At 38.0% G+C, this 12,071-nt stretch overlaps 1 protein-coding gene across 1 annotated transcript in view; it reads left to right on the top strand.

Annotated features, from left to right (window-relative positions):
* lamc3 (laminin, gamma 3) overlaps window positions 1-12,071 on the top strand; it is an 82,158-nt gene that overhangs the window by 30,933 nt on the left and 39,154 nt on the right. The window contains exons 5-9 of the mRNA XM_016502805.1: window positions 4,362-4,550; window positions 5,191-5,308; window positions 7,815-7,913; window positions 8,474-8,610; window positions 9,237-9,353. Of these exons, the coding sequence (XP_016358291.1) occupies window positions 4,362-4,550; window positions 5,191-5,308; window positions 7,815-7,913; window positions 8,474-8,610; window positions 9,237-9,353 (660 nt within the window). The remainder of the gene's footprint in view (window positions 1-4,361; window positions 4,551-5,190; window positions 5,309-7,814; window positions 7,914-8,473; window positions 8,611-9,236; window positions 9,354-12,071) is intronic.

Genomic DNA, 12,071 nt, shown 5'->3' with positions numbered 1-12,071 from the left:
CAACAGGCTTGGCCAGCTGACCAATCAGAGCAGAGTAGGCTTATGGAAGGGAGGGGTTTGCTCCGAACTTGCTTGGAACTAATCGTTTCGAAATCATTGGCAAATGACTCTAATATTAAATGTATATTCTGAGAAAATTACAATGTTTTCTGACCTTAGATGAATTTAAACCTGTTGTAGGGGACTCCAACACAATATTAGGACACTTTAAAATACCATATGACCTGCTCTTTAATATCTTCTTTAATATCTACAACACCGAGGTGTCCAGATCGGGAAAGAACGGCAGGCCCCGGCATGGAGGCAGTGACTTGGAGCTCAGGAATCGCTCATCGAACTTGCTCTTCGGACGCTCTTACTGCACTTCAGTCGGCCAGCCAATGTTTAATTTGGCCACAGCTCTAGTCACCACCTCCAAAATCTCCTCAAACAGTATAGACTGTGGTGGCAAGTCCACAGATACGTCTTTGTCGGTACCCTCATCATCCTCCTCCTCAGAGGAAGATAAATAGAGCACCAAGCCCTCTCCAGGGGCAGAAGAAACCTTTTCCAAACGTGCTTCCGTTCCCTAAGAGAGAATGCTGGATCTGGCAGGTGAGGAAAGAGAAAAGGACCTGCTCATCTCTAATCTCTCTGCCACATCCATTTGTGAACCCCACGATCTGAGTCGCCGCTCTGCCTCGGCAGAAGCGGGACCCAAAGCGTGAGGAACGCTAGAGAGAGCGCCCTCCTCGAAGAGCGCTCTCCAGGAGCGGAGCTTCCGCATCGTGAGGCGAACACAATGCGAGACCTCCCTCAAGAGCTGACGGAGCGTGCTTCGCTCCCAGACAAGCAACACACAAACTGTGTGTATCCCCACCCGTAGTGAAACGCCGGCAGGGAGGAACACACAGCCTGAAAAATTGCTTGTCCACTTTCTTGTCTTTGCTTGCCATAACAACGATAATATGATACAACTTTCAAAGACAGACAACAATAGATAGAACGGACACACATAGAGCGCTTACTGAACAACAGAAGCTGCTGCTGTCTCCACCGCATGTGCTTTTATACTTCCTGGTCCCTACGTCATCCCCGCTGGTGACGTCACCCGGGATTCCCTCGGACGGATTACACACGTGTTTCAGAGCGTGTAATATAATATTAGGTCTTTTTTATTAATAAAATGTTCATCATTAATCCTGTTAAAAGTTAAAAGTTTAATCATGTGGTTCATAAATGTATTGACACCTCAACCCATTGAGATTATAATCAAGAAAAAGAGCTGAAAATATGCATTAGGCCCCAAGTAAATTTTACATTACATGATTAATGTGACAGTGTTTTTCATTTTGCTAGTTAATAATAAATTATCTTTAATTCGTTTTCTGTGTTTTGAAGTAGCATATGTAAATTTAAATCAATCAGAAGAAACTGAAGTTTTAACTGAGGGCCCATCTGCGCATCTTTGCATTGTGTTTGGAGTATCTGAGAAATGGAAATTAACTAACAGTGAATTTTATCTTCTTTGAGTCTCCACATCTGCATTATATATTTAATGCTCTAAACTTCATTAAACATGAAATTCTGTTGGAGACTGCAGAGTTTTACTTTCTCAAATTAAATTTCAAATGAAGTTGTTTAAAAAGTTAATTTGTTGCCTCTTGCGCATTGGCTGTGATTGAATTTGCTTAGTTTACTCAGTTTAACTGAACTGATTTAATTAAAAGACATAATTAAAATGTACTGTAGATCAATTTTGTGCAACCATTTACCTTAAAAGAAGTTTGTGAAATCAAAAGAAGTTAGCCTTGCATGTTGTACAGTACAATGTCACCTCTGTATGAAGTTACCGGTATCATCAGGATTATAATAGCAATATCTTGGAAAGATCCCATTTCTTTCTCTCACTTTATCTGCACTGTATTTATAGCACAGTCTCACACGAAGATGCTCACAGCAGTTTGTAATTCAATCAAACAACACACCATTTAGCCTTTTAGCACAATAACTAAGAAAGTTTTGTTCGTGTAATGTGTTGTGTGCTGTCATGCGTCTCTGGTAAATACTTTAGGGGATGCTGTAATTGGCTATTCTGACAAACCCATAAGGCGAAAAAAGCCATGTTAATTATTTTCATTCTGTATTCCACTAAGCTCCATGTTTCTTTAATTAACTCTCTGTTTCAGTGGTCAACAGATAGGTTTCTGTTGGTAATTGTTGTTCCTTCTCATCAAAGTGGATTTAATGAATAAACAAGTTTCTGGTTGTGCTTTTGCACTATCTGTTGGTGAGGAGGTGGAGTCAACCGCCGATGCATTCTGTGCATGGTTGCTTCGCAAAGTTTTTCGTCACAGACTCTGCCAAGTTTATCATTTGCATGGCAGACTCTGAAAGCTTCCACCATATGCCTCTCTTGTAATGCTTCAAACAGATGGACAAAGGACGTCTTTTTTACCCTCCAATCTGAAAGTGTAAGAGAAAAGATGAAAATCTAGCTTGCAAACAGCACAAAATCCTTGTTTTGCTTCTCAAGTATGTTCTCGTACGGTTTGTTGCTGTTTGTTACCACGGCTTTCTTTATATATAGCAATGAAAATCCTTTTTTAAAATTGCAATGCAACTTTGCATGACTAAAAATTAGAAGAGTAATTAGGACTACCTAGAAATGTTTATTTATTATACCGAACAAAATTATAAATGCAACACTTTTGTTTTTGCCCCCATTTTTCACAAGGTGTTTGTCACAGCTCCAGACTTATTTGTTCATTAATGACGTCATCAGCGACTAGTCGACTTCGACTCGACTTTCATCACATAAAAGTCGACTTCAAAAAATCAGAAGTCGTTCAGCCCCTACTTTGAACACAGTAATTTCACAGTAATATGCATTTCTCTCTCTCTCTCTCTCTCTCTCTCTGTCTGTCACTAGTGGCACTGAACAGAACTGCAAAAATAATGATTTCAGAGGTTTTCAAACAGGTTTCCTGAACTCTGCCCGTCTGTCGTTGTTCAACAAACATAAAGTCCTGCCCCAGGTTCACACCATTGGTTGTATTTACATGGTTTTGAGTTACAGTCTTCGTCTATCTGTCCATGTATGCATGACACATATGGGTAATCGAATATTTGTTGCATGTCATTGCTGTGTTTTGAAGTATGTGCTCAACGCCAAGGCCACTGTAGTCCGATTGACATGTATGCTAGAAGAATCTAAGCTTCATTCACATTATCTAGATTTGTTAATCCCAACAAAACGGACTTATTTCAGTCAGACTTCGGCATTCACATGACATTTATATACATACAAATTACTGTTTTATTCCAGCTGAAATCAAGATGTTTAATGGGCATGTATTGTAAGAACTCCTTATGTTGCTGTTTCTGGCCAAAAAGCTGTTTCAGTAGCACCAAAGAGCCACGTATTGTACACTACCATTCAAAAGTTTGCATTTGGTGCAGTTTTGGTTTTGGAAGAAGGTAAAAGTAAAAAGAGTTATAAAATAACTATTTTCTATTTCAGTTTGTTTTAAAATGTAATATATTCCTATGAATTTTCAAGCAGCCATTACTTAGTCTTCGGTGTCACATGATATTTTAATATGCTTATCTGCTCCACAGGAAATACTTCTTATCACAGTTAAAAACAGTTGTGTTTTCTGCGTATTTAATATTTTTGTGGAAACCATGATACGTTTTTTTCGGAATTATTTGAATATAAAGTACAGCATTACAATGTAACAGTCTTTACTGTCACTTTAAATCAATTTAATGCATCTTTGCTGAATTAAGGTATTAATTACTTTACAAAACCCTTTTGGAATGCTAGTTTTTTTTTTAGAGAAATCTTTGAAAAATGTGTTTACTTATAGTTGTCTGTGCTCATTAGGAAAGTATTTTAATGTAAAAGAAATTGAGATTTAATTCATTTAAATAAGCATTTCTCCCATTCCTTAGCACATTTCCTTTATTGTAATAGCATGCATTCCTTTTTTCAGTGGCAGCCCGAGAAACTGTGTCCCATTAGAAAGTGATAATGTGATGGTTATTGCAGAGTCAATAGACTGACTGAGCTGTAATAAAACGAGTAATGTCCCACAATGCCCCCCTAGGTAGTGGGGTGCATAAAAAAGCTGACTTTATGCATTCTGGTTCGATGATATGTTGAGAAGTAGGGGCCTGTGGCAGGGGAGCTTATTAGGTAGTGTGTGTGATCTAAAGCCTATTGAAACTGAACACACTGGTGTGAATTTGACCGAAAGCTTTAGAAGAACATCAACTGCTATTTTTAATCAGTTTTATTTGTTTTTCTTCTTGTTTTGCCTGTTTTTTCCTCTGTTCCATCCTTATACGTTCCACCACATCTTTCTCTTGTTTCTCAGGGTGTAACTGCAGTGGTCTTGCTGATGAATGTGTGTTTGATGCAGAGCAGTACCGCAGCACAGGAAGTGGGGGGCGCTGTGTTGGCTGCAGGGAAAACACAGCTGGCCCTCACTGTGAGAGATGCAGAGAGAACTTCTTTAGATCCTTACCGCAGCGGACCTGCCAAAACTGTAACTGTAATGCAATGGGTGAGTTATACACACATACTCAACAAACTAATTGTGCATCAGTCACACTCATTCACACCTTCACTACTATCTTCTATCAACCCATGTAATCGGTCTTGAATCTCATACACTCATGCAAATGAACATATATGCTTACAAATATACAGCTCTGAAGTGACTACAGCGAAGAAAAGTCTCTCACACACTCAAATTCAAACATGGATTTTCTTTTTATTATAGGTAATACTAACAAAGTGCAAGACTGCAGGTGATGAAAAAAAGTTGATTTAAAATATATTAAATATGCTGCCTATTGGTGTAATATTTAAATATCAATTTGCATTCAGATATTGCAATATTAATGGATTTAAATTCCCAGAATGCCAGGGAAAAAATCGTGCACTTTTGAAATTATTTGTTGCTGTTTAATACACGCTAATCGTGTTCGTCTTGTATCTGAAATATCTGATTTTGCTTCAGGTGGCAAAATGTGTGAATAAGATATGTTAAAATTACCATTTATTAAACTTTATTGGCTGAATTTTTAGATAAGGGAATGATTCTTTAATGCAACTGAAACGATCCATGTACTCATTAAAAAACCCAAAGGCTATGAATGTCTGTCAAAACCTGTCTTCTCGCTCTCTCTGTCTCTCTCCAGGCTCTGTGAGTTTACAGTGTGATGCAGAGGGAGTGTGTACGTGCTGGCCAGGTGTGTCTGGTGTGAAGTGTGACATCTGCAAGTCCGGTTTCCACTCTCTCGGCCCTGGTGGATGCAGGTAATGAGAGCAAGAATATCCCTACCAAGAATTCATCTAACGAGAAAATCATTTGATTCTTGCATGCAGAAAACTCATGCAGAGCAGAATTAGGCCAATATACTTCACACTCACATTTGGAACAGAACAATACTGTGAAACTCCAGTTAATCAAATTACACCAGAAATAAAACAATTATATTATCTTTTTGGAGACCTTTTAAGGCATATCTAGCCCTAAAAAGACAGTACAACATTGCAAACTATCTGTACATAATGAAAGATTCAAAAATGGAGAACAGGCTTGACGAGAGATATAGAACCAGCAGACACAGGAAAACATGTCTTCTACAAGAGGAAAGATTCTGTCTAAATCTTGTACTATATCATATCAAAAGAAAAATATATAAAACCATTGTAATACCATAGTGCTTGTTTGTAAACGTATGAGGAAACAGTTTCTTTTATAACATTATAAATATCTTTACTGACCATTTTGATAAGTTTAATGCATCTATGCTGAATGCAAATATTAATTTATTTCAGGGGAAAAAAAAATCTTGCTGACCCCAAGCTTTTGAACGGTAGTCTGTTTTTTTATTATTATTTGTTTTATTACATTTCAACTATACATTTGTGCATATAAATTTCCATGTAACAGAGAGAACTGGAACAAAACAAAATCAAAGGAAAAAATGACTTCTCAGTGTTTTACATTAATATACAGTATCACCTCAGTCTTTTTGAAACACTATAAAAAACATATATATATATATATATATATATACCATAATATGTGTTATCTTTTCCATTTATATATTTGTTACCATTTCCTTCAGCCAGCGTCCTATATTTGGTGGACAGATACTTTTTCAGGTATATATTTGGTGCAAAAATGACTTTTTCAAGCCGTTTTGCTTGAAGAATACATATATTTATAAATATATATTCCGCTTTATCTGCTTAGGATATAACTGAAAAAAATATATAAAAAGTAAAGGTGACAGTGGAATGTTAATACCAAGGATCTTCTCTATCATCCTTTTCACACCTTTGCAAAAATTCTTGGCTTCTTCACACTCCTATATACAATGGTATAGCGTACCTTTAAACTCACTGCATCTTAAGCAAGTGTCAGGGACATCCATCTGAATATCCTCCTTTAGACCCAATCTCCAGGCTTCCAACTTATAGTTTAAAGAGTCGTTTGATCCCGACACCAGCGTATTAATAATGAAATTAAACCTTTACTAAAACAATTTCTTGTCTTTTCCCTTTCCAAGATAGACAATGATGGCATAGCAAGGGAATTATTTTGTGATTTGAGTATGACATTTCTTATTTGTAAATACTTAAAGAAATGTTTTGTAGGAATATTGTATGTATTAACTACAGTATTTCCTCAAATAACATTGTTAACGTATAAATCTGCTATCTTTTCAATGCCCTTGTCAGCCCAAATCTTGAAGCCTGTGTCTAATCTGTCTGGTTTAAACTTTGTATTGCTGCCAAAAGGGAATAAAACAAGATAAAGGGTAAAAGGCACCTACATTTTTTTTCACATGATACCATACAGCAATCATATTTATAACTAAACATTTTTTTTTTTTAAAGATCTTTCAATTCTGATGAATAGAAACAAATTCAGAGGCAGGCCAGATTTGATGGCAGATGATTCCATATCCACCCAAGGTGGGCAGTCCTGAGATAAAATAAAACCTATAAAGCAGTCCAATAATACCAACAAATAAAACAGCCCAATAATACCAATGTAGATTAGGACACTGTACACCTCCTCTATCATATGACAAATATAAAAGTGTCAGGAGTCTGGAATATCTGTTATTTCAAATTAATTTTGTTAATGTTGAAACAGATGTTTAGGGGGAGGCAGAGAAATGTAATGGTCGTCTGTGTTGTTTAATTTATGCCTTATATTAAATTTATTGTTTTAGCGTCTGTTACAGTTGTACTGTTACGTAATTTTGCATCTGTTATTTTAATTATTTTAAGAAAGAAAGAAAAACATTTCAGTATTGAGCTGTGTAACGATTATATCCACCTGAGAAGATTTGCATTTTGTATATTTTGCTTATTCAATGACGCAAATAATGGTGTAATGCAGAAGAAAACACAGGAGAAAGGCAAACGACAAACTACAATTTTATACACCACTACACTTTCATCTAGCCCATGTGGGTCACTGTTTTTGGGTGCAAATTATTTGCTTCACTGGAGCGAAACGTGAAAGAAAAAAGATGAAATGCGAGAGAAACGAAAGGGAGGGAGGTTACTTGTCAGATAGGAGAATTATGGGTAATGGGATGCCAGGTAAAACCATGGTTTCAGGCCATGTAGCAGATCATAGTGAGATAAAAAAAAAAAAAAAGTTTACTCCCGACAGAGCAGCTCTGACCTGAGGCCGTCAACCAACTGACCCACACACTACAGGCACATCAGTTGTGGCTCTCTCATCTGTATGTGTATGTGTGTGTGTGTGTGTGTGTGTGTGTGTGTGTTCAAACAGGTTGTGTGAGTGTGACAACAGGGGCAGTGTAGGAGTATGTTCAGCCGAAGACGGACGTTGCCATTGCAAGACTAATGTGGAGGGTCAGTCCTGCAACAGGTGAACTACTGCTTCTCACCCTTGCATACCATCGTTAATTACTTATATATTTACTTTGTTACTTAAAGAGATAGTTCATCCAAAAATGAAAATTCTGTCATCATTTACTTACCCTCAAGTTGGTCCAAACCTGTATGAGTTTCTTTCTTCTGCTGAACACAGCAGATATTGTGAAGACTACACTTTTAGCTCACTGTGACACACATATTGTGACCACACCATGAGAATCGTGTGAGCTCATGGTGACATCATTGTGAGATCAAATTGTTGACTGGGTGGGTAACTAAACAGTTTTTCAGTGTTTCAAACAGAATTATAATTTTTGTGTGAACTATTCCTTTAATAAGCTTCCTATTAGGTCACATCATACACACATACACAAATAACTCCAGTTATAATAAATCAATGGAGAAATGCTCATTTGCACTCTTCTCTGCATACTGCAAGCTCAAGAAATAAGCACCAGGTTTTTCAGATCTTTACATAAATTGTTTTGATAAATGTGAGGAAACTTGAGCACTCTACCAGTGTACTGTATGTCTGCTTTATGTGTATTATAGGTGTAAACCAGGCTCTTTCAACCTCCAACTGGAAAACCCAGATGGCTGTAAAAAATGCTTTTGCTTTGGACACTCCCTCGCCTGTTCGTCCTCCAATCAGTACATGGCAATTAATATTACTTCAGACTTCCTAGAAGGTGATTTATCAAACAGTTATGCTGTTTTGACATGATTTACATTCTGAATATCAGTGTTCACAATTCCCGCCTCCTACTGCAATCACACACTTCTTTCCTCACTCACTTTATCAGCACTTTTTGTATTATTTTTCAGGTAATAGTCTAGATATATAGTGTGGTCCAAAAGAACTGAGAACCGACACGTTTCAAATCGGATTTTAGGTTTTGGTCTTTTTAACATTTTAAATAAGAGAAAAAAATCTGTGGTGCCAAATTAATTAGAACTATTTCAGATTTTGCACATTTTTTTCAGATCATTCAAATTGAATGATCAAACTTGTGACATTGATCATGTGACTCTTTGTATAGATGGTCTAGAAACTAGATCCAAGATACACTTTGGATGATCTAAAATTATTTTGGTGAACATGACCATCAGGCTTTGCACAAACATTTTGAGTTAAAAGCAAAAGAGAGACAAACCAAATGCTTACACATTCTGAGTTTAACATTTTAAGATTCAGTTTAATATTTTGTTATGCTGATTCAATTTGTAAAGAACATTTCTGTATTAAACAATAAAAGCAGAATGGAAGCACTTTCACCAATGATCTCAGACTTTGTTGTGTGTACTCCGTGTTCAGATCCAGATGGCTGGAAGGGTGTGTTCACCAGAGGGCATGAACAATCCCTCATCTGGAAGGAGGGAGAAGTCTATCTGTTGCCCTACAGAGAGGAGAATGGCTTCTACAAAGCACCTGGTAGGTCAACAAATATACGCTCCCTTTCAGAACATGTGTTGGTACTGTAGATGTTGGCCTTCTTTGAAACTATTCTAGACTAGTTACGAGATTTACAGTCTCTGTCATGATTGTTAAGTTGTTATATAGTATATGCTGCCAATTCGAATATTTTTTACGACACAGAAAATATCTTAAAGCTAAACCTGTAAAATTGATTTACATGATTTACATCTTTACATCTGTTCTTTTCAGAGCAACTTGACTAAGCTGAACCTACCATAGCTTATGATTTGACTGCGTGTGGTTGTGTAATTTATTCAAAGCTTTCTTTTTTATGCAAACAAACAAACAGATGATAAACAATGGGCTAGAATTAGCATGCTTGGCCATAAATAATATTTTATATTTCAGCCTTTGAAGATAAACCAGCTGTACAGGACAGTCCAGGGACTAGTTTTAGTCCAGGTACCCTGAGTGTAGTGGACAGGCTGAGGGGATTTACTCTTGTCTACACATCAATTTACCGCCATGGGGAGACACTTAGCCAGACCAACTTGGCTGCTCGCTCTGGGAGAAATCCTGTTAACAGCACTTCTTCATGTCTCGCATAGTTTTTTGATGGATTGCGAGTGGCACATAGACAAATACAACGTTACCAACGCAATGTTATTGTACCGAATACTCTTAAAATACACAAATGTGCCTTTTTTGCAGCATAAATTGAACCTAACCTAACCCTAAATTGAATAGTAAGGTTTCATATGTATCCACAAGGTCCTAGTGTGTGTGTTTAGTCTCATTCATCTTTGTTTTCCCACCATCGGCTGGCCACAGAGATGCAGCATTGCCCTTTTTGCAGCTCTTTGCAGCACTTGGTGCTGTTTCTCTTATCGCTGCTGCGCAGAGCTTGTTTGTGCCGTTCTGGCCGCTCGGCTAAAATGCGCCGAGATCTATTTCTCCCTCGATGCGTTTAACGATCTCATTTGCTCTTCCTCCCTCTCTCTGTTTTCCCGCTCACTCTCATCTCGTCATTCACGTGCATTTGCTTTAGAGTACAACCACCCTGACAACTGGAACAACACCCAAGGACTTTTTAGATTATCCTTTTCATGAACGTCACTCTCTAATTTGCGGCGTGCACTTTATTTGGATCTTTAATGCTTTTTACACACCAGCAGTCTTAGGAAATTTCGGTGTGAAGGAGGAACGTTTTCCTGATTAAGTCTGTCTTGAGTATTGGAAGGAGTTTAATAGATACTATGAGTGTGTGTTTGTGTGCAAATGTTTCTTCACTTGAATAGCTCATCTAGCTGGGCACAGCTTTGGGCTTTTGACACCACTGAGGCTGCATGTCAACAGAGGGGTGAGACAAGATACCATAGCCAAGCAGCCAAGCCAAGAGTTTAGCTGGCTGACTGAGCCAGACTGTGTGTATGTGTGTGTGATCTCCCCAGAGGTACATCTGCTCCATGGTGAGAGGACAGAGTGGAACATTTATCATAGCTTTGAGGAGAAAACAACATGTCACACACACACGCTCACATAAACACGCATACACACCTCCTAAAAGCTGGTCGCAAGCTGTCTCGGAGTCACAAACACAGATGGAGAGAAACGGAGGTCGCTGTGAGATTAGAGTTAGAGAGGGATGGGTGTTGGAGGGAGATGTAAACGTCTCCCTTCCCCAGAGAGATGCATCCAGGTACCACATTGTGTCCGTGAACAACTTGGCCAGTGCACCCCGACAGCCAACCATATGCCTGGCATAAATCTCTCCGGCAATCAGAACTCACTGGTGAAACGTATCAAATGTGATCAACTGAGACAAGTGGCACAAATTAGGCTCAATCCTTTAATCACTGAGATTGATGTTTAAAGCCGGGGTTTAATCGTGATATCCAACCCAATTTCTCCTCCCGTATGTAAGATTGTACTGATTGTAAAATGCAGAAATATCAATAGAACTCCAGCAATAAGGCCAGACTCCTCTGTTAAAAGGTCTGATATATGCCGCATTGATGCTGCTGCTAGGTTTTTTTAGTGCAGTAGGTGGCGTGGGATGACACCTGGAAAAAGTGCAAGCACACCTCACTGTGGTTGCAATGAGATAAATACTGAATAAATACCTGATTTATATGCCTGTGTCCACCCTCACTGACTGATCTGCCTGTCTTCTGCATAACAGCTGGAGGATCTTCACTGTGTAACTTAAAGAGATAGTTCACCTAAAAATTACAATTCTGTCATAATTTATTCACGCTATGTTGTTCCAAACCTGACTTACTTTCTTCTGCGGAGCATGAAGATATTTTGAAGAATCCTAAAGAACCCTTTAATCACAATCCCTTAATCAGGATTACGGTGGCCGAGAGAGCTCAACGCGCTGCATATAGAAAAAACACCTGCAAATTAAGAAAACAACTTCATCAATTTGCCAACACGCGCGCTGCAAATGCTCACAACACAAGCAAATAAAGAAACGTACTGCAAATAGAAAAAGCATCTGCAAATTAAGAAAACAGCTTCATCAATTTGACAACACATGCGCTGCAAATGCTCACAACACAATAAAGAAACGCACTGCAAATACTCATAACACAACCAAACAAAGAAACGCGCTGCAAATACAATTCTTTATTTGTTTGTGTTGTGAGCATTTGCAGTGCGTTTCTTTATTTGTTTGCGTTGTGAGAATTTGCAGCGCGTGTGTTGTCAAATTGATGAAGATGTTTTCTT

The sequence above is a fragment of the Sinocyclocheilus anshuiensis genome, unplaced genomic scaffold (genome assembly GCF_001515605.1).
Source record: "Sinocyclocheilus anshuiensis isolate Anshui unplaced genomic scaffold, SAMN03320099.WGS_v1.1 scaffold438, whole genome shotgun sequence".
Classification (NCBI taxonomy): Eukaryota; Metazoa; Chordata; class Actinopteri; order Cypriniformes; family Cyprinidae; genus Sinocyclocheilus; species Sinocyclocheilus anshuiensis.
The sequence above is the reverse complement of the archived record's forward strand: the minus strand, read 5'-3'. Positions and strand labels throughout refer to the sequence as shown.